Raw genomic sequence first — 25416 nt, forward strand, 5'->3', positions numbered from 1 at the left:
TAGATTAACTGCCTCCTTTATTGTCCTGAACCTAATTCAGACTCAGGTGGTGCCAAAGACCCTACAACTGTCAAATCTACAGTGTGGAAAGTCAAATATTATCTTTCCTAAAAGAATAAGACCATCTTGATTAATCCAATTGTTGTAACTATGCATTAAGACTTACATAGAAAGATGTTGAAATTTTGTTAGTCTTCCCTAAAATTTGTCTGTATAAATGATTTCAAACTTCTACACTTCAGAATACTGACTTCCATTTTTGGAAATCTGTGCATTCCAGGTGGCTATCCTCAAACTCTGCATTCAAATAAACTCTCTTTAAACTAGATTCTGACCCATTTGATTGTTTTTTTGTTAACATGCTCAATAAATATTAGTTCACATATTAATTTATAGTGATTATTTATCAGAGGGGATGCTCAGAGTTACTCACAACACAAGCCAAAAAATTTTTTCAGAATGTCAGGCCACTGCTGCTCCCTGTTCCACTCCCTCAAGGCAGGAGGAATATCTGTAATTTCCCACAAAGGTCTTTGGACAGGTAACCTCTGGGGATAATTCAAAAAGGGAGGGGAAAGGAAGCTGAGTATCACCTAATTGAAAAGTTGGTTTTTCTTTCCTCTTGCCCATTCCTTTAATCTCTGCAGATTGGACTTTACCCCAAAGCTGCTGTCATGCAGTAAAACATCATGTCATGCATAAACAACATCATATCTTTTTTTTTTTTTTCCCCAGATGGAGTTTCGCTCTTGTCACCCAGGGTGGAGCACAAGGACTTGATCTTGTTTCACTGCAAGCTCCGCCTCCCAGGTTCAAGCAATTCTCCAGCCTCAGCCTCCTGAGTAGCTGGGATTACAGATGCCCACGACCACACCCAGCTAATTTTTGTATTTTTAGTAGAGACGGGGTTTCACCATGTTGGCTAGGCTGGTCTCGTACTCCTGACCTCAGGTGATCCACTGGCCTCGGCCTCCGAAAGTGCTAGGATTACAGGCATGAGCCACTGCGCCCAGCCAAACAACATCATATCTTATTCTTATTTCCTCCCTCCCAAACTTTTCAAGACTGCAGAAACATGTCGCTTCTCAGTTTCTTTAAACAACAACAAAAAAATGTTTAATCGCAATAGCCTGAAATAACTCAATTTGCATGTAAAAGAAATGTATGTGTGTAAATTGCCGTGGGTTCTATTGAGTTGGGGGAAGGGACAAGTGAAGAGGAATAACCCCCCCGCCCCCAACAAAAAATGGCACTAAAGCATCTCAGTAGCCATGGGGAGTCCCCACTCGGGAAACTGCCCTTACCCACCTCCCCACCATTCCTTCCATCCACTGTGAGAGCTCAGTACAACAACAGATGAAACCACAGAGAACCAATGGTAACAAAGCAAGTGCAGTGCTAAGGGCAAATTCCACATGGAGAAGTTGTTCAGGCCTTTTTAATGAATATTCATAGCCATATGATTTACTGGGCAAACTGGGATGCTGGGTTTAAACATTCCACAAGGGGTTCAGCAGGGAGTTCTTTATTCACTACATTTAAATGCAAATGATAACAAAATTGCATGACAATACACATTGAAAAGTTGATTTAAGGCAGCATAAGAGAAGGATTAGGGAATCAGTAAGAAGGACTTTATTTCAATTCTTTATGGGGGGTTTAAGTCAGGCCAGACAGAAGCCAAGAATTCAAATGCTATTACAGGAGACAACCCTGTCACCAAACAGGATTTGTTTAATTATTTTTCTCCTCCTACAAAGAAATGGAAGTAAAAAGGTCCCTATTTTTGTTCATCAAAGATATCTATAGCTACCCATTAGTACTCCTGATCAGCAGGAGTTTATCTCACCAAACTGATAATAATTGAGGCAAAAGCCCAGAAATGTAATTTTTTTTTTTTTTTTTTTTTGAGATGGAGTCTCACATTGTTGCCCAGGCTGGAGTATGGTGGCGCAATCTCAGCTCACTGCAACCTCCGCCTCCCAGGTTCAAGCGATTCTCCTGCCTCAGCCTCCTGAGTAGCTGAGACCACAGGTGCACACTCGGCTAATTTTTGTGTTTTAGTAGAGATGGGGTTTCACCATGTTGGCCAAGCTGACCTTGAACTCCTGACCTCAGGTGATCCACCCGCCTTGGCCTCCCAAAGTGCTGGGATTATAGGCGTGAGCCACTGTACCCAGTCCTAGAAACGTAATATTATACTTAGTTAGCCCGTGCCATATTGAGGGGGAATGCATATGCTTAGAAATACTGGAAGCATTTCCCAGACCCTTTTTCTGACTGATGAGAAATGCTGGCTGTTGAGGGACTCCAAGTTGAAAACCACTGATATAGGAACATCTTCTAACATAGACATTCATGGCTTTGAAAAGATAGAGAACTAAATGCTCCATTTCACGGGAAGAATGGCCCATTGTGTCCAGTAGGAGCTCTATTCTGGAGGGAAGCCTTGGAGGCCCCTCATGATGTGAGAAAGATGTGAAAGACAATGCTTTACAGGCAATGTCAATGCTAAATTGTCACCTGCTGTTGGTCTAGAGTGGAAGCATTATTATATCTGCTCAAAGATCGGAATTAGACATCTTCCCTTACCAGCCCTGTCTGCAACCCAAATGGTCAAGAAAACAAATGCAAAATGGGGAGGAAAAACATCCTGTCAGATAGACAGAGAAGAAATCACGTACCAACTAAAAGGATCTCAGGCCAGGCACGGTGGCTTAAGTCTATAATCCCAGGACTTTGGGAGGACGAGGTGGGATGATCATTTGAGCCCAGGAGTTCGAGACCAGCCTGGGCAACATGGTGAAACCACATCTCTACAAAAATTACAAAAATTATCCAGACTTGGTTGAATGTGCCTGTAGTCCCAGCTACTTAGAAGGCTGAGGTGCAAGGCTCACGTGAGCCCAGGAGGTCAAGGCTGCAGTGAGCTGTGATGGCACCACTGCACTCCAGCCTGGGTGACAGAGCAAGACTCGGTCTTAAAAAAAAAAAAATAATGAAAGAAAGGATCTCACCTTCGACACAATAGGATTCTAGGATTTGCTTCCAAAATAATATAGGGCAAGGATCGGGAAGTGGGTAGGGGTATCAGCACATCAAAATGAGGAAGGAATTGATAATTATTGAAGCTGGGTGATAAGTACATCAAGTTCATTGTTGTATTGTTCTGTTTATTTTTGCATATGTTTAGAATTTTTCATAAGAAAAATGGATTTTTATTATTTGGTTTTTAAAAGATTCCACTTCAACCAATGTGAATATGACACTATCCACCTGTCGGGACAAAGTCATCATTGCAGGGAACAAGGTCATTTAGCCACTTACATAGGAGCCCTGGGAACAGGAAAGCGTCCACCACATGGCCAGGAGGGAGGAGCTTGACAAAACTGAGACTTTAAGACATGGACAAGAGTTGATTGGAGCTTTCAACAGAACTCTTTTTAGTTTTATTGTTTTTTGTTTTTTGTAGAGACGAGGTCTCACTTCAAGAGAACTTGTTTTAAAAATAACAACCCTTTCAGTGAAATATCTAAAAACAAACTTGATAACTCCAGAATTCAGAAACGCTTAGTCTCAGCCCTGCCTGGGAACGTGCAAAGTGTTTTTGCTATTCCAAAGGCAGGATGTTATTCCCAGTGTGTGGTTGACATCTCACACAACTAACTATGTGCTCTGACCTGCAAAGTTCTGGAAGGTACCACGTCTTGACAATACACCAGTTAGACTTTTTAATAAATTGGAATAGCTTAGCAGTTACTCCACCAAATGACAAATTTTTCAGAATGTCAGGACATTTTAACATGCAAGTAGCTATAGCTTACCTAACTTGATTCATTTAGGAAAAGAGAGAGACAGTGCCATAAATAAAGGGATTACTCGCTATGCTAAGTTCAATGATAGATAAGACAGCACAATCAGGCCACATCAGAATGCAGCATCACGAATTGAATTGAATAGAGGGATGTAGACAATGAAGGTATGTTTAAAGGAGATACGATAGGATGCTATGAAGACTAGGAATGTAATGACATCCAGATAAAAAGAACTAGAGCTTGTGAAGCCGAAAGAGAAGGGTGCTGGGACAGAGTAGCTGTCTCCACCTATTTGAATGTCTCTCAGTGGAAGATAGATTAAACTTGCTGCATGGATCTCGAGGAAAAGAACTAGGTCCAACACATGGGAGTCTCAGGAAGCCCAGTGTCAGCTTGATAGAAGGGACAATCTTGAAAAAAGTGCAATTGTGCCAAATACTATTTGGCTGCTTTGGAAAATAGTGCATTCTGTGGACCTGAAAGATCTCAAGAACAGAGTGGACAGATACTTGTAAAGATGTTTTAAAAGGGATTTCAGAACTGGAAGACTATGCACAATTTTGAAATCTGCTTCAAACGGAAATTCTGTGATTTCTGAAGATGCAAACTTAATTGATAAACCAATGGTTTTTGTTTGGTTTGCTCAAAGTAGAGTAAGTAGTTTACAAAGCTTCACTTCACTAGGTGCCGTGTACGCAAAACTTTTTTCAAACTGCGACTGAATAAAAAAGAAACTCAACTGCTCTGTCATTCCTTTTTTTTTTTTTTCTTTTTGAGACAGAGTCGTGCTCTGTCACCTAGGCTGGAGTGCAGTGGTGAGAACTCAGCTCACTGCAACCTCCACTTCCTGGGTTCAAGCGATTCTCCTGCCTCAGCCTCCTGAGTAGCTGGGATTACAGGCCTGTGCTGCCAGACCTAGCTAATTTTTGTATTTTTAGTAAAGATGGGGTTTCACCATGTTGGTCAGGTTGGTCTCGAACTCCTGACCTCATGATCCACCAGCCTCAGCCTCCCAAAGTGCTGGAATCATAGGTGTGAGCCTCTACGCCTGGCTTGATCTGCCACTCTTAAACCTACTTTTGCCTCACTGAAAAATCATTCCTGCATGTCCCATGCACCTGCCTGAAGTGTCCAGTGGACACTTGACTCCGTATTTTTCACTCCTGCCAAGTTGCACACTTCATAGCTCCCAAACGTGACTTGCAGTTACCACTGTGGATATCTGGGAAGAAGCATGAGCTTTTCTATCTTGAGGCAAGAATTATCTTGATTTTGAAGTCCCTAAGTCACTGGCACCTCATGTTTGCTATCTGTCCTGTTTTTTCAGTCCTGTCTTGCTTGAATCTCTGTTTTCCTGTATTTTCTGGTTCCTAAATGCTTGTCTTTTTTTCTGATCATCTATTTTGCCTAGATGTTGAGATTTTGAATATTTCTAACAGTTTAATCATTCATTCATTTGCTAAATATTTAAAGTATCTCCATGTTCCTAGAACACTGTACTAGGCACCTTAGGAGATACAAAAAAACCCACATGACCTTGCCTAGAGCTTATATCTGATGGCTAATATGAGGCATGGACAGAAATAGCTACAACCCACAGCACAATGTGCTAAGTGCTATAAGAGAGGTACAAACCAAGTGCTATCAACGTTCAGAGGGAAGTGAGCTGCTGCAGAAAAACTAGATATGACTGCACGAGCACCATGTAAAAGCCTGATGCAATTGGAGTGCTAATTTTCTAATCCTCAAATATAAGGTATATAAGATATTAAATTTAAAGAAGGAGGTAGCTATGAAACAAGAAAAGGATAAATGTGTTCTGAGAAAGTATACCTAATGTTCAACAGCAGATAAATGTCCAACGTTAGCCAGAGTGTGGTGAATCAATGTTCACTATAAACCAAACACCAGACAATCATCCCCACCATGAACATGGCCATTTATGCAGTCAGCCAGAAAAATTACAATTATGAAATTGAAAGTACATTTGCTGCTTAAAGGAGTCTTTTTAGAGATTTAGTTTAGACTGAAAATTGTTCGTCAAACAGTTCCTCTGGGTAATGGACTTCAACAGCACTTCTTATTTTAAGAACATTTTAGATATTTCCATTCCAACACCCAGAGGTCGGTTATACCAGGGGTTGGCAAGCTTTCGGTAAATGTTCAGAGAGTAAACACTTTTGATTTTGCAGTTCATAAAGTTTCTGTCACAACCACTCACCTCTGTTGTTTCAGTGCAAAAACATCCAGAGATAATACATATATGAAATGAGAGTGGCTATGTGCCAATAAAACTTTATGAATACCAAAATTTTATTTTATAAAATTTATGTGTGTCACAAAATATTATTGTGATTTTACATTTTTTTTCAGCCATTTAAAAATGTAAAAAGCCATCCTTAGCTTGCAGGCCTTACAAAATCAGGTAGCTGGCCACATATGGCCTGCAAGCCATAGTTTGCCAACCTTGAGTTATGTCAATCACTGTATTTTACAAATGAGAAAGATAAGGCTCCAGGAGACTAACTGTATTCCCAGATCAACAGCCATTCAGTTTATTAATTTCCATATAAACAGAAAAAATGGAGTGGTAGGAAAAACTGGGGCCTTTACCCATTTTTTGTCAACATTGTTAACAGCAAGAGAACCTGATATATTATCTATAAATTTTGATTCCATGGGGTATAACAAGTAAATAATTTTTAAATGGTGCTTAGCAAGATTGGTTCATGGAAAATGAAGCAATTATGGCTTGAATTTATATGTATAATATTTATTGTCTTAATTTTAAATTAAAATGAATGACAGGTCTCTTTTTTTTTAAAAAAAAAAGTCTTCTTTTAAAGATCTTATAGTTCATGTGATGAGCTATGCACTGCTAAATATCTGCTAAATATCTGCACATAAATATTTGAAAAGGAATACGAATAGTCATGGATGTAGTTTCATCTCAGTGCTCCGTGGAGGAAGTAGTCCACCTCTCTGTGGGCACTAAGATGAAGGGTTGGAAAAATGCTGAAGAATAAAGCATTGGCTGGGTACAGTGGCTCACACCTGTAATCCTAGCACTTCGGGAGGCTGAGACAGGAGGATCACTTTAGCCCAGGAATTTGAGGCCTGATGGGGCAACATAGTGAGACCTTGTCTCTAAAAATAAAAAATAATAATAAATTAAATTAAAATTTAAAGAATAAAGCATCAGAAAACCCAACCCCTTACCATCGTGTCACTTTATTGAGTCTTTTAAATGGTAAATAATTTCAATAGTCATGGAGAATGATATATTTTTGTTTTTGTTTTCTTGAGACAGAGTCTCTCTCTGTCACCCAGGCTGGAGCACAGTGGCATGATCATGACTCACTGCAGCCTCAACCTCATGGGCGCAAGCCATCTTCCCACCTCAACCTCCAGAGTAGCTAGGACTACAGATGCACACCACCACACTTGGCTAATTTTTAAATTTTCTGTAGAGATGGGATCACCCTATGCTGCCCAGGCTGGTCTTGAACCCTTGGCCTCAAGGGATCCTCCCACCTCAGCCTCCCAAAGGGCTGAGATTACAGGTGTGAGCCACTGTGCCCAGCCAGAACCATAGTTTTATAAGAACAGAAATACACTTGATCAAGACCTCCAGGATTAGAGCTAAAAACAAGTGTCAAAAGACAGGATCTCCACAGTGCTTACTTTTCAGACAATTAAGCCTGTGGAGAAGAAAGCAGGCACATATCCAAATCCCACAAAATCATGGAAGATAAAACTAGGGTGAACCGAGTTCACCAAACCTGAGAATACTTGAGCAACAGGGGCATTCCAGTGAAGCACAGTAAAATCTAGATCCTAGGCAAGAATAAATCAGGGGAGTGACTTTTTTGCTTATTTGTTGTTATTTTGGTGGGTTGTACAGCAATGTAATTTCTCACTTGTGTATTTCATTGACAGATATACTTTATGCAATGTATAATGTTCCATTTCAGAAAATAATAAAATCGTGGCTGGGCATGGTGGCACACCCCTGTAATCTCAGCACTTTGGGAGGCTGAGGCAGGCGGATCACCTGAGGTCAGGAGTTCAAGACCAGCTTGGGCAACATGGTGAAATCCTGTGTCTGCAAAAATAATACAAAAAAAAAATTTAGCCGAGCATGATGGCGGACGCCTGTAGTCCCAGCTACTCTGGAGGCTGAGGCATGAGAATCACTTTAATCTGGGAGGCGGAGGTTGCAGTGAGCTGAGACGGCACCACTGCACTCCAGCCTGGGCAGCAGAGTGAGACTCCATCTCAAAAAATAAAAATAAAAAATAAGTAAATAAATAAAATCATGAAAAGAAAAAAAAAGAAAAAATCCTCTTCATTCAAAGAGTGATACAGAAATAATAACTTTAAAATGTTTAGATAGAATCACAATGGCAGCTCCCTACTGAAATGCTAACAAAGGGAACATTGACATTTGGGATGCAGGTCCAACATCTGCCGTGTACTCCTTTGTCCATCACCTTTTGAGGCCTGCAAAAAAAATGCTGGGTCAGATCTGAACCCTTGGCACTGTCCCCCTCCCAGCCTGTTTTCTGGCTGTCTCATCTCCTGTCCTTCCCTGTGCCCACCTGCACTCTAGCAAGTTCCCTGGAAATTCCTTAATGTGCCATGCTGTTGAGGCTTCCACACATATCCCGCTCTCTTCCCAGAATGCCATTCTCTCTCTCTTTTTTTTTAATTTCCTTTTTTTTTTTTTTTTAATAAGAGATGAAGTCTCGCTTTGTTGCCCAGGCTGGTCTTGAACTTCTGGGCTCCAATGATCCCCCCACCTCAGCCTCCCAAGTAGCTGGGACTACAGACACATGCCACCACACCCAGCTAATTTTTTAAATTTTTGTAGAGATGGGGTCTCATTATAAAGCCCAGGCTGGTCTCCAAATCCTGGGCTCAAGCAATCCTCCCACCTCGGCCTCCCAAAGTGCTGGGATTACAGGTATGAGCCACCACGCCCAGCCAAGAATGCCTTTGTCTATTCTGTCCACTCAGCAGCTTTAACTTTCAAGCTCGAACTCTCACTAATGCCTGCTCTAATGGCCTATCTACCATGTCCAGAGTGGCAACTTCCTCCATGCTCCTACTTTACCTCATTCTCACCTCTTTTGTAACACTTTTCACTTCAATTGCTTTGTTTAGTTTGTTATCTCCACTAGAGATCGTCAATAGCCATAGAGCCCTCCTGACTCTACCCTTCCTGCCATAGACTTGAGATGAGGAATCTAACATCAAAACTCATTCAAAAAACACTTTTTTTTTTAGATGGAATCTCGCTCTGTCACCCAGACTAGAGTGCAGTGGCATGATCTAGGCTCACTGCAACCTCCACCTCCTATCGTCCCACCTCAGCCTCGTGAGTAGCTATGATTACAGGCGTGCACCACCACGCCTGGCAAATTTTTTGGAATTTTTAGTAGAGACAGGGTTTCCCCATGTTGCAGGCTGGTCTGAAACTCCTGACCTCAAGTGATGTGCCCACTTCAGCCTCCCAAAGTGCTGGGATTACAGGCATGAGCCACCGCACCTGGCCTCAAGAAACGTTTGATGAGCACTCACTGTGTGGCAGGCACTGTCCTAGGAGCCTGAGATACATTAATGAGCAGAGTAAACAAAGATCTCTGCTCTTGAGGAGCTCTAGCTGGGGAGACAAGCTTTGAATAAAGCATAAGAAAACAAGAAATAACATCCTTAGTTTAAATGTGATAAGCACAAGGGAGAAAAGATATAAGTAGAGCAGAGTAAGAGGGACTGGGAGTGTGTGAGGTGCAATTTTAAATTATGTGATCAGGGGAGTAGGATCTGCCAAGTGGACAATGAGGAGAAGGTTACATTTGAGCAAAGAATTGGAGGAGGGGAGCGAATGAGACATGGGCTACATGGGGAAGGGCATTCCAGGCAGAGGAAACATTCAGCACAAAGACTCTAAGGCCAAAGCAAGGAGGTTCCGTGAGGTTAGCTAAGAATGAAGTGGAAGTGATGTGTTAGGGTGGAGGTGGGGGCAGGGTGGCTGATCATGGAGGCCTGTAGGCCATGATGATGACTTTTACTTTGAGCGAGTGAGATATGGAGCTATGGAGGATTTGGAGCAAAGGAGCAACATGATCTGACTTAGATTTGGCTTACATTTTGAAAGGATCACTCTGGTTTTTTTTATTTATTTGTTTACTGAGACGGAGTCTCACTCTGTCACCCAGGCTGGAGTGCAGTGGTGCAATTTTGGCTCACTGCAACCTCCACCTCCCAGGTTCAAGCGATTCTTCTGCCTCAGCCTCCCAAGTAACTGGGACTACAGGCACGTGCCACCATGCCCGGCTAACTTTTTGTATTTTTAGTAGAGATGAGGTTTCATCTTGTTAGCCAAGATGATCTCGATCTTGTGATCTCATGATCCACCTGCCTCGGCCTCCCAAAGTGCTGGGATTACAGGTGTGAGCCACCATGTCTGGCCAAAAGGATCACTCTGATTATTTGTTAAGAATTGAGTGTTGCAACCAAGAGTGGAAGCAGAGAGACCAGTTAAGGCTATTGCAATAATTCAAATGAAACAGTGGCTTGCACCAGGGATGTCGATGGAGAGAGGTGGTTGGTCTTAGTTATATTTTGAAGATAAAGAGATTCCAAAACATTTGGACATAAATAATGTGTACAAAACAGGGAATAACTAAGCATTAGTACAAGGTTTTTGGCCTAAGAAACTGGAACAAGAATAAAACTATAAGCATTTAGTCTTATCTAGGGAATATGCTTTACTGTCTCTTCTACTGCCTGGTAAATATTAAATGAGGTCAATATGTTGCAGCATGTCTACTCATGTGGAGGCAATTTGATGTAGGAGAAAAAACAGAAAAAGACTGCTATTTAGCTGCCATCACTTCCAGGGGTTAGCCTCAGAGTCTTGCTCCCTTGCTACTTCCTCCTCTTAACCTCTTATTGCCACGATTATAAGAATTTTCCTGGCTGGCTCACTTGTATAATGCTAAAGAGAATTATGCATTACATTTAATAAAAAATAGCTTAATGGCAGTAGGGTTTAAATAAGCTCAAATAAAGTGGCTTCATGATCAGGATGATAATGGGGAAGATGATGATGCTGGTAGTGGTTATAATATTTGCCTTTGCTGCAGAGTTTACAAATCATGGAGACACTGGAAGATGTAAAGGGAAGAAGGAGCCAATACCAGGAGGATGGCCTTGGTCATACCACGTAAGCCACTGAAAGATCTTTTTAAGCTAAAAGACTTCTGAGGCTAGCTGCCAAACTATCCAAAAAAAGCTAATGTGTTCCATGCAATTGAGTGCTTATAATTGGAAGATCTCTGGAAGTGGAAAACTTCCCTCCTTATAAACTGATGCTGCATTTACATATATTGAGATATGGAACATATCCATAAATAAAGTTATGTAATTCTCTATAAAATGAACTCCTATATCTCAGGTCTTAGTCTATAACATTGAATCCTAAAGAATTATTTTAAATGCCTTTGTTTAACTAAAATTTTGTGTATTGAATATATTTAAAAAAATTTTTTTAAGACAAGATCTTGCTCTGTTGCCCAGGATGGAGTGCAGTGCTGTGATAATGGCTCACTACAACCTTGAACTCCTAGGCTCAAGCAATTCTCCTGCTTTAGACTTCAAAGCACTGAGATTATAGGCATGTGCTACCACACCCTGCCTGAAAAAATATTTTTGCATTCCTTTGTGTAGTTAGGATCTTTTTGAGCAATTCAGGATGATCCAAAAACCAAGCATGAACAAGAACTGTGCTAGAAAGTGTATTTTAAAGCATCATTAAACATTAACTAAACAACCACCACATTCAGGACACTGTACTGGTGCACAAGAAGACAATTATATTGAAAAATTAAGACTTGAAGTTTTTCAAAGAAACACTTTCAAAACTGGATTTTCATTCTCTCTTCCAGTCATGCATGGATTACTTTTAAACTATTGCCTATCGATAGAAAAATGACAAAATAAATATATTATCTGTCTACTTTTTCATTTGCCTCTTGTGTCTGTGGATATCTTTGAAACAGAGGGGTTCAAACTTGAATGTTGGCAGGTTATGCTTTTTAGTTTGCCTTCACACTTTAGGCTGTTCATTTGACTTGATCTAAAATTGGAAGTTTATATAGAAATGTTTCTCTGACACCCATAACATTTCAAAAGATGTTCCTACTAAGCAATAATTCAAATGATTTGAGAAATAATTGAATTATCTTAATTCTGATAGTTCTAAGCAGAAAGGCTTAGAAATATAGAATAGGAACAAGTAAAACAAAAAGAGAAGAGAAACTGAAATAAATATTTCAAGACTCTTAGGACATCAGCTCTGTTCTTCATTAGACCCTATTGCTTAGTTTGGAATACATTCTAGACAGGAGATTTGCCTCTCATTATTAGGTTGTTTTCACATGAGATTTAGTTAGTCAGTGCAGCAGAAAAAAGTAAACTGAGTCAACAGTTTGTGTGAACACAAATGTCTACATTTTCTTTTTCAGCCCATTATTCTTGTGTCATGAGCAGACACTGCTCCTGCTAGTGAAACCACCTTGAATGATCTATGAGTTACCACTTGTGTACCTTCAACTTACCAACAAATTAGGTAGGATTCCCAAGCATCTACCTCTTTTTTTTTTTTTGAGAAGGTGTCTTGCTCTATTGCCCAGGCTGGAGTGCAGTGGTGAGATCTCGGTTCACTACAACCTCCACCTCCCGGATTCAAGCAATTCTCCTGCCTCAGCCTCCCAAGTAGCTGGGATTACAGGTGCCTGCCACCACCCCTGGCTAATTTTTGTACTTTTAATAGAGACAGGGTTTCACCATGTTGACCAGGTTGGTCTTGAACTCCTAACCTCATGATCGGTCCCCCTCAACCTCCTAAAGTGCTGGGATTACAGGCAGGAGCCGCTGCGCCTGGCTACTTTTTTTTTTCCCCTTTGAGACAGGGTCTTACTCTGTTGCCCAGGCTGGAGTGCAGTGGTGTCATCATGACTCACTGCAGCCTTGACCTCCTTGGTCCCATGATCCTTCCATGTCAGCCTCCCATTGCTCAAGCGATCCTTCCACCTCAGCCTCCCATGCAGCTAGGACTACAGGCACGTGCCACCATGCCTGGCTAATTTTTATATTTTTAGTAGAGATGGGGTTTCACCATGTTGCCCAGGCTGGTCTCAAACTGCTGGGCTCAAGTGATCCACCAGCCTCAGCCTCCCAAAGTATTGAGATTATAGGCATCAACCACATGCCCAACCCCAAGCATCTACTTAAGCGTAATGTCACAGCCATCATCAGAGTGGTGGGCAAGTCAAAAGTGGTTTTGTGAACTACTATCAGTTATTCCTAATTTTACAGCCTCAACATTAAAAAGAGTCAAATTTAGGATATTGATTATCTTCCATTTTATATATTTTTTAAAAAAAGCAGAAAACCTTTCTTTTTGCATTTTATTTCCATACTGTTAATAAATTTTATATCTTTCTTGCATGAATAAATTTTAATAATCTAACTGGAATCTACTGAGAACTTTCATTATAAGACTCAGACATCCCAGGTCACAAAGAAACTTTGCATTTAGGTATTCTGTCACATCAGTGCTTGGTTAGAACACATATTACCAAAATTTTCAAGTAAGAAGTGTGAATCTTTACTTTCCCCACCAACCCCCAAACCTGCTTCTCCTCCAGCATTTTCTATTCATCCACCTTGGATAGAAACCTGCAAATTACCCTGGACTACTTCACCATCACACACTCATCACATCACGAAATGAAGATCTCTCTCTTTCTTTCTTTCTTTTTTTTTTTGAGATGTAGTCTCGCCCTGTCACTCAGGCTGGAGTGCAGTGGTGTGATCTCAGCTCACTGCAACCTCTCCCTCCCGAGTTCAAGCGATTCTCCTGTCTCAGCCTCCCAAGTAGCTGGTACTATAAGCACATACCACCACGCCCGGCTAATTTTTTTATTTTTAGTAGAGACAGGGTTTCACTGTGTTAGCCAGGATGGTCTCGATCTCCTCTCCTCGTGATCTTCCTGCCTCGGTCTCTCAAAGTGCTGCGGTTACAGGCGTAAGCCACCGCACCCGGCCAAATGAAAATCTCTTTTACCTCCTAAATAACCTTCAGATACACATTCTCCATCCCAGAAACCACCAGCCTGGGCTAGGTGACCATCTTCTTCGGGTTGAATCCTGTATTGCTGAAACACATGCCTAACTGGTCACCACATTCTTGCCCTTCACCAATCTATATTAAACATTTAATTAAATCATAATTTAAACATATGGCTATGTTACCCCTTTACTTTAAAAACAATGCAATGTCTTCTCATTGTCATTGGGATAAAGTCTACAATCTTTAAAATGACTTAGGAGCCTTCGTAATTGTTCAGACATTCAACTACCTCTCTCTAGTCTCACCTCTCACTCCCCTTCTCCTTGAGCCATCCTGAACTTTTCCTTGTTCTATTATTCTATGTCTCTGTCTCTTCACCCTAGCCTTTGTACATGGCTGATTCCTCTGCCTGGAACAAGATTCTATACATTCATTTAAAAAATTTATTCAACAACTATTATGGAGATCCTACCACATGCTAGGTACTAGGAAATATATCAGTGATGATACCAGGCATTGTTTCTGTCTTCAAAAAGCTTAAGGTCTACCATGGGAAACAGCCATAAAACATATGAGATGAAAGTTATGGCCTGGAAAACATAAGGTGATGTGGGAACAAATGTCAGGGAAGCCAGACTTAATTTAGGAGTCAGTGGAGGTTCCCTGAGAAACTATCATTGAAGCTAAAATCTGAAGAATGAATAGGTGTTAGCTGAGGTAACAGAAGAGTGGGAAGAAAGGAGGAAGTTGGAGGAGTTATGGAAAGCCCGTTCTAATGACAAAGTTAAATGAAAAATATAAGAGTATTAAGAAAAGAAAGACCTTTTGGGTTAGACACAGATATCTTTGTTGGATATATTTTGTTGGAGGTCTGTGTTGCCAAGGAAAAAAATTTGTAACGTTCTCATGACCCTTTGTTGACAGCTAAGTTCAAATGGCTTCTTTCATAGGTGCTATTGCAATTATAAGGAAATAAAAAAGAAGCGTCATAAGTGAGAGAGTCTAGATATCAAGAAAGTGGTTCTATACTGATTTTTGCTGATGAATTCGACCCAATGACTTACACATGTACCTCTGCCTTATCAATGTAAAAGCGGATACTATTATTCAGTTTACCTTGCAGGGTAGGATCAAATTAGATAGTGGTACAAAGGAAAAGGAAATTATTACCACATGTGCTTAATAACTTTTATAATATAAGAATTTTGATCACATTCAACAGCTTCTTGATTTATAGCAGTTCTATATATTTATTAGTAGCAATTCAAATTCATTTTTCTTATGGTTTCTAACTGTAGCAGTAGGGGCTGCATCTCCAATTCTGCAACAAGTAGAAGGCCCTCTTCATTACCCTTTAAGAAGAACAAAATTGGATTATGTCTCTTCAAATGATCCAGCTCAAAGCAAAACAACAACAACAAAAAAAATTGAAATAGAAAACTGGAAAATCCATTTATTTTACAATTTTTAAAAAGCAGGATACAGCTGGATGCAGTGGCTCACATCTATAACCCCAGTTACTTGAGAGGCTGATGTAGGAGGATCGCTTGAGGTCAGGAGTCGGAGACCAGCCTCAGCAAAATAGCAAGATCCTGTCTCTAAAAGAATTTTTTTTCATTAGCCACTAGGGTGTGCCCATGGTGCCTGTAGTCCTAACTACACAGGAGGCTGAGGTGAAAGGTCCGCTTGAGCCCAGAAAGAGAACTGAATTTGGTCATTTCTGGCTGTCACAGCCAACATACCCTCCTCTTTTTGGTCACATTCTCCTGGATGCTGGTGGAGGGACCATTGCTGTGGAGGAAGGTGGTGGCCGTGAGCATGCACCCAGCCTAAGCATGCAATTCTACTATGCCACAGGCTGGGGTACTTGGAGAAGGATTATAGTAGATCTTGTACCATTTGAGTTATCAGTATTGTGGATCTTTTTGAAGAAATACAACTTTTCAAAGAAATATTAATTTTCAAAAATAGCGGTTGCCATAAGTTTCCAATTCCAATTGTTCTCACTGAAGCTTATTTCAGAAAGCTCTCCCTGGTATTAAGCACCTGACCTGAATGACTGACTCCTTGCAACCTGGTCATCCCTCTCTGTCAGGCATCAGACCTCTGACTGGCTTAAAGGGAGGAAAGATGCTAGACTTTGGTAATTTTTGGAGACAATATCAGAGCACAGTAAAAAGAAAATAGTTTTTGGAGTCAGGTAGATCTGGATTTAATCCGCAGCTAGCAGAAACAGGAGTTTGAGGCTGCAGGAAGCCGTGACCCTGCTGCTACTCTCCAGCCTGGGAAACGGAGCAAGACCCTATATCTACAAATTAAGATAGAAAAAATACAAAAAAATAGCTAGAAATATTTCTGCTGTGATGAAATTCCCCAATTCCTCTGTTTTTTTTTTTTAGTAGCCAAATTAATCTGAGCTATCTTTTCTTACTTTTCTATTTAAACTTGTTCTCTGACTTCCCAGTGGTAGATTTATTGACAAATATAGCTATAAATGTAAAGAAAGCCACACTAAATTATAATCTCTACATACTTAAAAACTAAGCAGTTACATTTTTTAAAACTTCCACATTATCTTCTTATGTAATGAGGCAGACCCATGAGATATGACATCATTCATTTATGGGTTTACTTTGCCAAAAACTTTTACTCATCCTGAAAGCATTTTAGTTACAGTTGAGTATACAAGTGTCAAATATCTCTCACAAATATTATTTTTTCCTGTATGCTTCTATAGCTTCAAATAGGAGAAATAATATCAGATTCCTTTTCAGAGTAAAAGAAAAGTTCATTCTAAAAAATTTTACAAATATTGAGAATTGCACAAGTGCTACTTTACAAAAATGAAGAATGAGTTGTTAGTTTTGAATGCCACTTCTCTTTTTGTTTATAGTCTTTCTCTTTTTCCTTTGGTAAGAAATTGAATTTCAAGATACAGGAGCTCTATTCAAAATGTCTAATTTCAAAGTCCTGTTTGTGTCTGTTTTTTAAAAAAATTTATTACAAATTTCAGTCACCTTAAAGAAAGCTTGAAAAAAATTTTTTTAAAGACAGAATCTGGCTGTATTGCCTAGAATAGAGTGCAGTGTGCTATCTCAGCATACTGTGACCTCTGCCTCCCAGGCTCCCACCTCAGCCTCCAGAGTAGCTGGGACTACAGGCATGCACCACCATACGTGGCTAATTTTTATATTTTTGTAAAGATGGGGCTTCACCAGGTTGTCCAGTCTGGTCTCAAACTCCTGAGCTCATGTGATATGCCCATCTTTGCCTCCCAAAGTGCTGGGATTGTAGGAGTGAGCCACCATGCCTGGCCAAAAGTTTGATAATTTAGTTGTATTAATTATTTCTGTGTTGTCAGAGAGAAAATTTTAAAAGCCATTTGAAAGGAGGAAATAGTTCATAAATAACTGGTTTCTTTAAAGATGAGACAAAGATCTTAAGGAAATGCATATATAGGAATCTCGTTTAGTTGATGGTCAATTTAATTCTGTTAGTTTATGGTTCATGAAAATAGAGTGTTCATGGAATTATGCAGTCAGAAGATGAGTGGGCACTTCCTGCAGCCTTTGTTACAGTATGAAGGCCTTTGCAAGAGGAATCAGGGACATGAGGCTGAAGTCTCAGTGCCACCTATTCTCCATGTGTGTTCATGAGAAAGTCACTTGGCTTCTGTCAGTTTCTTATTTGTAAAATAGAGGTAATAATGTATTTCTTATAAGGTTGTTAATAGGAATAAGTAACTTAACATAGATGAAAAGGCTTTGTTAACCAGAACTACTCTACAAAAATAAATTATAAAATTTATCCAGAGCTCAAAGATTCACATAAGAGATTCTACCAAAAATAGTTTAATGTGTATTTGTGTTCTTATTCTTGCTTCATTTTTACTTGTTTATGTGCTAAATTCTTCATTAGGTAATAAGCTCCTTAAAGCCATAGTGAGTGAACATATCATATCCTTTTTTGTGTCGCTCTCTGAATTATACTTTAATAGACATGCAAAGGACTTTGTTGACATTCTGCCCTGGTCCTCAGTTCTTACACTAAGTAAATAATCGCAACTGCCAAAAGTCTCCTTTTCACCTTTCTATATCTAAACCCTTCCACTGCAACTCAGGCCTGTTTCCACATAGTCTATCCTTGAAGCTCATGGAGAATTGGCAGGTCAGCATTTGCTTAACAAAAGCCTTTATTACTGTTAACAAAGAATCTTCAGTTACAGGACAGAATTTTTGATTCTCAATCCAAATCTGTTTCCCTTGTAATCCAAAACAACTGGGATTTCGTAGCTCCAGGAAGAAAAGAGTAGTACCCACTGGGTCACCAAAGATTCTTAGAGTCACAGAGTTTCATCCCCAGCCCAGTGGCTCTTCCCTACTCCTCCTTTCTCTTGGTTCCAAAGGAAAACCCATCATTGCCTGGTCAAGGGAGAGGAGTAACGTGCATCAACACAAATTGCCAGCGGACATATGGACAGACAGGAAAAGAAGGAAAGGGATGAAGACACCAGCATCAAAGGGCACTGGGCACTGACATTACTAATGTCACTAATGAGATGCTTTGTCTACTGATGCTTGAACAGAAGTCCTTATTTAACAGGCAAGTTGGCATTGGTTCTTAATAAAAGACTTTTAAAAGCTGAACGAATGGTGAAGAAGGGATGGCTGTTTCTCAGTCTCCCTCCTTCTATGGTGTAGATATGCCTACCTGATTTGCCCTCTGCTCAAAGTAGTTCTATATTCTTTCCATGAGGTTTTTAACAAGCGATCCCAGTTCAGCGCACCTTTTAAGTTTAAAGATGAATATTTTTAGCCTAAACCACCTCGCCCTGTCTTTACCGCTGTAATGTGGTTTTCATTAAACCTCCCTAGGAGGGCTCGCGCAATCCTCAAGCTCCAGATAAACACGTGTGCCCGCATCCAGCTCCGGTGCGCCCTGCATTTCAGCACCGCCGCCTCTGGAGAGCGCCTTGCTGGCTGGCCAGGTCAGGGCCTCCCACCCGCTCTCTCATCCATCCCAGCCCACTCGCTCTTCCCTACTCCTTGCTTCTCTCAGTTTCAAGAAAAAGCACCCCCAACTTCTAACTTCTCAATTCGTGCTTCTAAAGTGACCTCCGCGTCCCTCTTTCCGTGTCTAAACGTTCATGCCTACTAGCAGCTGCGAAGCCTCGTGGTTTCCCACCGGTGGCGCGAGACCTCCAACAGGCATCGATCGATCACCTTTCCCCTGCCGCTCCTGGACCCCGAACCAGCTAACCAGATGCCCCCGCTCGCTCTCTCTGGCTCCACGCCCCAAAGCTTCTAAGAAACAAACGCGCGATGATGAGTCCCCTCCCCCCAACACGCACACGCATATACTCACACACACTCATTCGCACATTCATACACACACTAGACGCCTCAAACCTTCCGCGTGCCATGACCACCCTGGGCAGAGCCTCAGCCAACTTGGGCCCCGATCCTTCGGCTCCGGCTCGCGCAGGGCCTCCCGCAGCCGCCGCCCGGCCCCCTCCCTGTCCTAGGCAGCGGGTTCCTGAGGCCGAACCTAGGCGGAAAAGGGTCCCCTCCCTATTCACTCAGCATCCACCTCGCGCGGGCAATACACGGCCCACAATTCCCGAACACTCGTCCCTGGGCCGCCCAGAACCACCAGCCAAATCCGAAATTAATCTTGAAGCCCCAGCCACTGTCACTGGTGTGTTGGGCGCGAGTGTGTTTGCGAATCCGAAGCACATACATGATTTAACTCCTTCGAGATTCCGGCCCATCCTAAACAAACAGCACGTTATCTCCAGCCCCCTCCTCTCCCTACTCGGCGCCCCAACCTCTGCCCCCATCCCGGTCCTCGCCAGCCTGATAGCCGAACCACCGCACCGCCGCACTCCAGTTCTGGTATCTCGAACCCCTGCCCAGCCCCAAATGACACTTGTCTCTAGTCCTCTCCCATCCCCCACCTTTAGCCCCCTGCAAGCCGGGTCTGGCCCCAGCAAGTGACGCCTCGGAAACGCAGTCTGTGTCCCCTCCCCCGAGTCCAAAATAAAGGGGCCGACCTCCACCAGCTGGATCAGCCGGCGCACCCCTCCGAATGGGGCACACGCCTTCCCGTTCGATCGCCCTGGAAAACACAGGTGCCTGGGAAAGGAGAGGAGCGGAAGCGGCTTCCAGAGGTGGGCGGGAGGACTCACCAAACATCTGAATGTGCCCTTTGGTGATGGGATTGAAGCTGCCGCAGGCGAGCAAGATAACGTGGGTCTTGGTGGTCTCGGTCATGGTGCAAGTGGGTCCCTCGCGGTGGTCTAGGGGTTGCCTCTCTTTTTGTGTCTCGTTGTGTCTGCAGAGGGAGAAAGGAAGGCGAGGCTCCGGCGGTGGATGCTGTGGACTCCAAGGAGCCGCTCCAGACGCAAACCGCGTCACTCTCCGCCTCCCCTTAACGCTTGCAGCTCCGGCAAGATCCGAGGCTGCTTTTGTATTGCTCTGCTCTCTTCTCTCCTCGGTCCATCTCTTTTCGTTCTAGCTTCCTTGGCGTCTCTCGTCCTGGTGCCCCACCCCATCCTTTCTATCGCCCCCAGCCCGCTTCACTTCATCACTCTCTTCCTTAGAGTTTATCCAGAAGGCAAGACGTGGTACCCAAGCTCGGAACCAAGAGCTCACAGCATGGTGTGGGCTCTTTCTGCCTCTTGCCTCATCTTGATTCAGCTTTCCTCCTCAGTTTAACATTTTTCTGTTCCCCCTACTTTCTCTAACATCTCCAAGTTAAAAAATGTTTCATCTTAAGATATTTTTTCTTTCTCTCTTTCTCAAAATTTTAAGTGAGAAATGACCATTGTTTATTTCAGTAGCATTCATTTCTGCCTTTCCTTTTTCCCTTATCTGATGATTCCAAACTATTGAGTCCAAATCTTGATCTGTTGCCGCAGAGAGATAGGGGTGATCTCAACCCTTCCTCTGCTATACTGATCCTTTTTGTGGGTGAAGCAATGCTATCCATTTGAGAGAACATGAAGGGGGCAGAGTTACTAAAACTGTATTAGAAAAGTATGGGGATCCGCCGGATGAGGTGGCTTATGCCTGTAATCTCAGCACTTTGGGAGGCCCAGGCGGGCAGATCACGAGGTCAGGAGTTCGAGACCAGCCTGGCCAGCATAGTGAAACTTTGTCTCTACTAAAAAACAAATACAAAAACTAGCCAGGCATGGTGGCATGTGCCTGTAATCCCAGCTACTCGGGAGGCTGAGGCAGGAGAATTGCTTGAACCTGGGAGGCAGAGGTTGCCGTGAGCTGCGATCGCGCCATTGCACTCCAGCCTGGGTGACAGAGTGAGAATCCATCTTGAAAAAAAAAAGAAAAAAGAAAATGATGGGGATCCTCCATAAGCTACCAAAGTTGAGACAAAGACTTACCATTTAACAAATGTTTCTTGAGGACTTACTGTGTATCAAGTATTGCTATAAACCCTGCTAGTGAAGCAAAGTCACTGTCTTCATTTTACTGGAGGAAGATAGACAATAAATATTAGATGGCAATTGTGCAATGCACAGTAAGTGAATGCAATTTACTCTCTGACAGAGCAGAGAGCGAGTGGAGAAGAGGGGATGAATCAAGTAGTCTGAGAAGGCCTCTCTGGGGAGGTGACATTTCAGTGAGACCTGAGCGACAAGAGTAGTTGCTAGCCCACATACTCAGGGACAGGGAAGGGCTTACTGTGCTCATAGAAATGAAAGGCCAGTGTGGCTAGAAAATATGGGCAAGGGGAAAAATGATAGAAGACTGAGTAGCAGGTGATCAGGGCCAGATCAAATGGGGCTTGTAGGCAGGGCAAGAGTTAGACACTTTTCTAAGTGGAATAATAACAAAAGGAAGCCACTGAAGCTTTTAAGCAGAGGAATAATATGTAATTTACATTTTTATAAGATCTCTCTGGCTGCTGGGTGGAAAGGGAGGCCAAATGGGAAGACAAGGAAAGCATTTAAGAAAATCTGCTCACCTAGGCAAGTGGAGTTGCCCTGAGACTAGGGTTTATAGAGACGGGAGCAATGAGAAGTAAATGGTCTCAGGATACGTTTTATAGATTTTGAAATTTGGCTTAAACAATACATAGACTGAAATTGAGAATGGTAGGGGAAGACAGATGTTCTATGCTTATGCAACAGAAAGAACCAATAATTCTTTGCAGATGAACTGGATATAGAGGATAATTTTTTTTTTTTTTTTTGAGACAGGGTCTCACTCTGTCATCTAGGCTGGAATGCAGTGGCATGATCTCAGCTCACCACAGCCTCGACTTCCTGGACTCAAGCAATCCTCCCACTTCAGCCTCCCAAGTAGCTGGGACTACAGGTGTTTGCCACCATGCCCAGCTAATTTTTCATGTTTTTTGTAGAGATGGGATTTCACTATATTGCCCAGGTTGGTCTTGAACTCCTGACCTCAAGTAATCCACCCACAGCAGCCTCCCAAAGTGTTGAAATTAAAGGCGTGAGCCACTGACCCAGCCAGAGTCAATAATTCTTAACTTAGAGATTGACAAGTACAAATATGTGCCTATCCTGGGCTTCCAGTTTCTTGGATAAATTTCCATGCCATATTAATAAGTTGGTCACTGTTTTTTTTCCTATACAAGAGCATGTAGTAGGTGTGGAGTAAATATTTGTTAAATTGTGATGAATGGCAAATCAATCCTAATATGCATAAAATTTCTAGTTTAAATAGAAGACTCCTAAGAACTGATGTATATTCATAATGGGGTTTGTATCTTCCCTAATATGATATGCAGATTAGTGGTGTAAAAAGAGCAAGAGCTTGTAAAGGGAGGCTGACTCGGGTACGAAACTCTGACACTCACTAGCTAGGCAATTGACGTAATTATAGTTAAGCGATAAATATTTATTGAGTGTCAGCCATGCACCAAGCACTGATTTAGGGGCTGTGAACAAAACAGAGTCCCTGCTTTAATACGGCTTACATTCCAGAGGAAATCAACAGACTGTAAACAAATGAATAAACATAATGGTAAAAAGTACCATAAGGAAAAATAAAGCAGAATGTGAAGAAAAGAGAAAGAAAGAAAATCCTCTTTTATTGCAGTAGTCAAAGATGGCCTCTCTGATAAGACAGTACTTGAACAGAGACCTAAATGAAGTGAAGGAATGTGTCACTTGAATATCTAGGGAAGAATATACCAGGCAGGGCTGCCAGTATAAAGAGTCAGAAGACTAAGAGTGCTTGGGGGTGTTTGACAAGCACACCAAGGTGAATGGAGAAAACAGAATGTGGAAAGCACTGAAAGACAGGTCCAAACAGTAGGACAGATCATACAGGGCCTTGCAGGTCTTGATTAAGGCTCTGGCTTTTTCACAGAGAAGGGATGGGAAGCCATTCAAGGCTTATGAGTGGAGAAGTGACATGAGCTGACTCAACGTTTGAAAAGTGTGTTTGGCAGGAGATATAAATTTAGAGTCTTCAGTATAGTTTGTATTTAAAGTCATGGGACTAGATGAGGTTACCTAGGGAGAAACAGAGTGAAAAGGAGGTCCTCAGGTTCAACCCTGGGGCACACCAAATTAATAATAGTAGTTAATATTCACTGGGTGTTACTGGAAGTCCAAGCACTATAAAATGTTTACAGATGTTAACTCATTTAACACTCACAATAACTCTGTGAGTTTGTATGCTTTTATTCTATCTTAGAGATAAGCCTACAGGGGCACAGGGAAATTAAGTAACTGGTCTGGGTTCAGACTGCTAGCATGTATGGAACCAGATTCAAACCCTGACAGTTTTGATTGAAGGCTCTACTCTTGACACCTGGCTACTCTCTCATCTTGTTTCACTGCTATGTTATACTGGCCACATTTGTAAAATGAGGATAACAATACCCACCGAGCTGCAGAGATGTGAAGATTAGAGGTAATGTATGTAGAACACCTAGCATATAGTAGATGATCAATAAATAAAAGTTTATAACTGAGATAATAGGACTTCTCAGCAGAGATTGGAGAACAGACTAAGAGATACCTTACCATGTGCTAAGGTCTGAATGCTTGTTTCCCCCAAAATTCATATGTTGAAACCTAATCTCCTATGTCATGGTCTTAAGAGGTAGGGTGGTATGGTTTGGATCTGTGTCCTTACCCAAATCTTGTGTTGAATGCAATCCCACATTGGAGGTGGTGCCTAGTAGGAGGTGATTGGGTTGTGGTTTAACACCATCCCCCGTGGAGCTGTTGTCTTGATAGTGAGTTGTTATGGTATCTAGTTATGGTATCTATGTTTAAAAGTGTGTAGCATCTCCCTCCACCCACTCCTCATGCTCCAGCCATGTAAGACCTGCCTGCTTCCCCCTTGCCTTCCACCATGAGTAAAAGCTTTCTAAGGCCTCCCTGGAAGCCGCTATGCGTTCTGTACAAGCTGCAGAACCATGAGCCAATCAAACCTCTTTTCTTTATAAATTACCTAGTCTCAGATATTTCTTTAGAGCAGAGCAAGAACATACTCATGCATAGAGCCTTTGAGAAGGACTAGATCATGAGCTGGAAGCCCTCATAAATGGGATTAAAAGAGGCTCAAGGGAGCTCATTTCTTCTTTTTACCATGTGATGACACATCTACCAACCAGGCACCAAGCCCTCACCACACACCGAATCTGCTGATGCCTTAATCTTGGACTTCCAAGGCTCCAGTAAGGAATAATTTCTGTTGGATATAGCTGTTCCTAAAGCTAGATCTATCCATTAGACTTCCCAATTAAATAAATCAATAAATTCCTTATTTGGCTTAGTTCCAGTTGACATAATAAAGGCTTAGCAATAAATGACTTGCCCAAAGCCATACAATAAGCAAACTCTAATTTGAATAGGGTTATTGTTATTTGCTTCTGAAATAGTCCTAAGTAATACAAGAAAGTTATAACATCTAGAAGTGTACAGTTACCAATCTTGAGCCACTTCAACTCCGGCAATAGAGTGAATATGGGTATGAAAACTGAGACTAGCAAGTCTAATTGGTGCAAATTTTTCTTATGCTTCCATTTCCACTGAAATTAGTTTAGTTATTACTAGGAGGTGTACTTTACGGGTTTGCTACATGGATCAAACAAAACCATGTGTGGGCCGGGCATAGTGGCTCACGCCTGTAATCCCAACACTTTGGGAGGCTGAGGTGGGAGGATCACTTGAGACCAGGAGTTCAAGACCAGCCTGGCCAACATGGTGAAACTCTGCTTCTATTACAAATACAAAAATTATCCAGGCATGGAGGCATATGACTGTAGTCCCAGCTATTCGGGAGGCTGAGGCACAAGAATCGCTTGAACCTGGGAGGCAGAGGTTGCAGTGAGATGAGATCATGCCATTGCACTCCACCCTGGGCAGCAACAAGACTCTGTATCAATAAAATGAAATGAAATGAAATAAAATAAAATAAAATAAACCATGTGTGAGTAAAGAGCTTTGTTAAAAAA

The 25416-nt window shown here is 41.8% G+C and overlaps 1 protein-coding gene across 1 annotated transcript in view; it reads right to left on the minus strand.

The window, feature by feature from the left end:
* NMNAT2 (nicotinamide nucleotide adenylyltransferase 2) overlaps positions 1-20809 on the minus strand; it is a 172015-nt gene extending 151206 nt beyond the window's left edge. Inside the window, exon 1 of the mRNA XM_011927259.1 lies at positions 20144-20809. Within this exon, the coding sequence (XP_011782649.1) occupies positions 20144-20228 (85 nt within the window). The 5' untranslated portion in view covers positions 20229-20809. The remainder of the gene's footprint in view (positions 1-20143) is intronic.
* Positions 20810-25416: the final 4607 nt, after the last annotated feature.

This window comes from Colobus angolensis, unplaced genomic scaffold (genome assembly GCF_000951035.1).
Source record: "Colobus angolensis palliatus isolate OR3802 unplaced genomic scaffold, Cang.pa_1.0 Scaffold702, whole genome shotgun sequence".
Lineage (NCBI taxonomy): Eukaryota > Metazoa > Chordata > Mammalia > Primates > Cercopithecidae > Colobus > Colobus angolensis.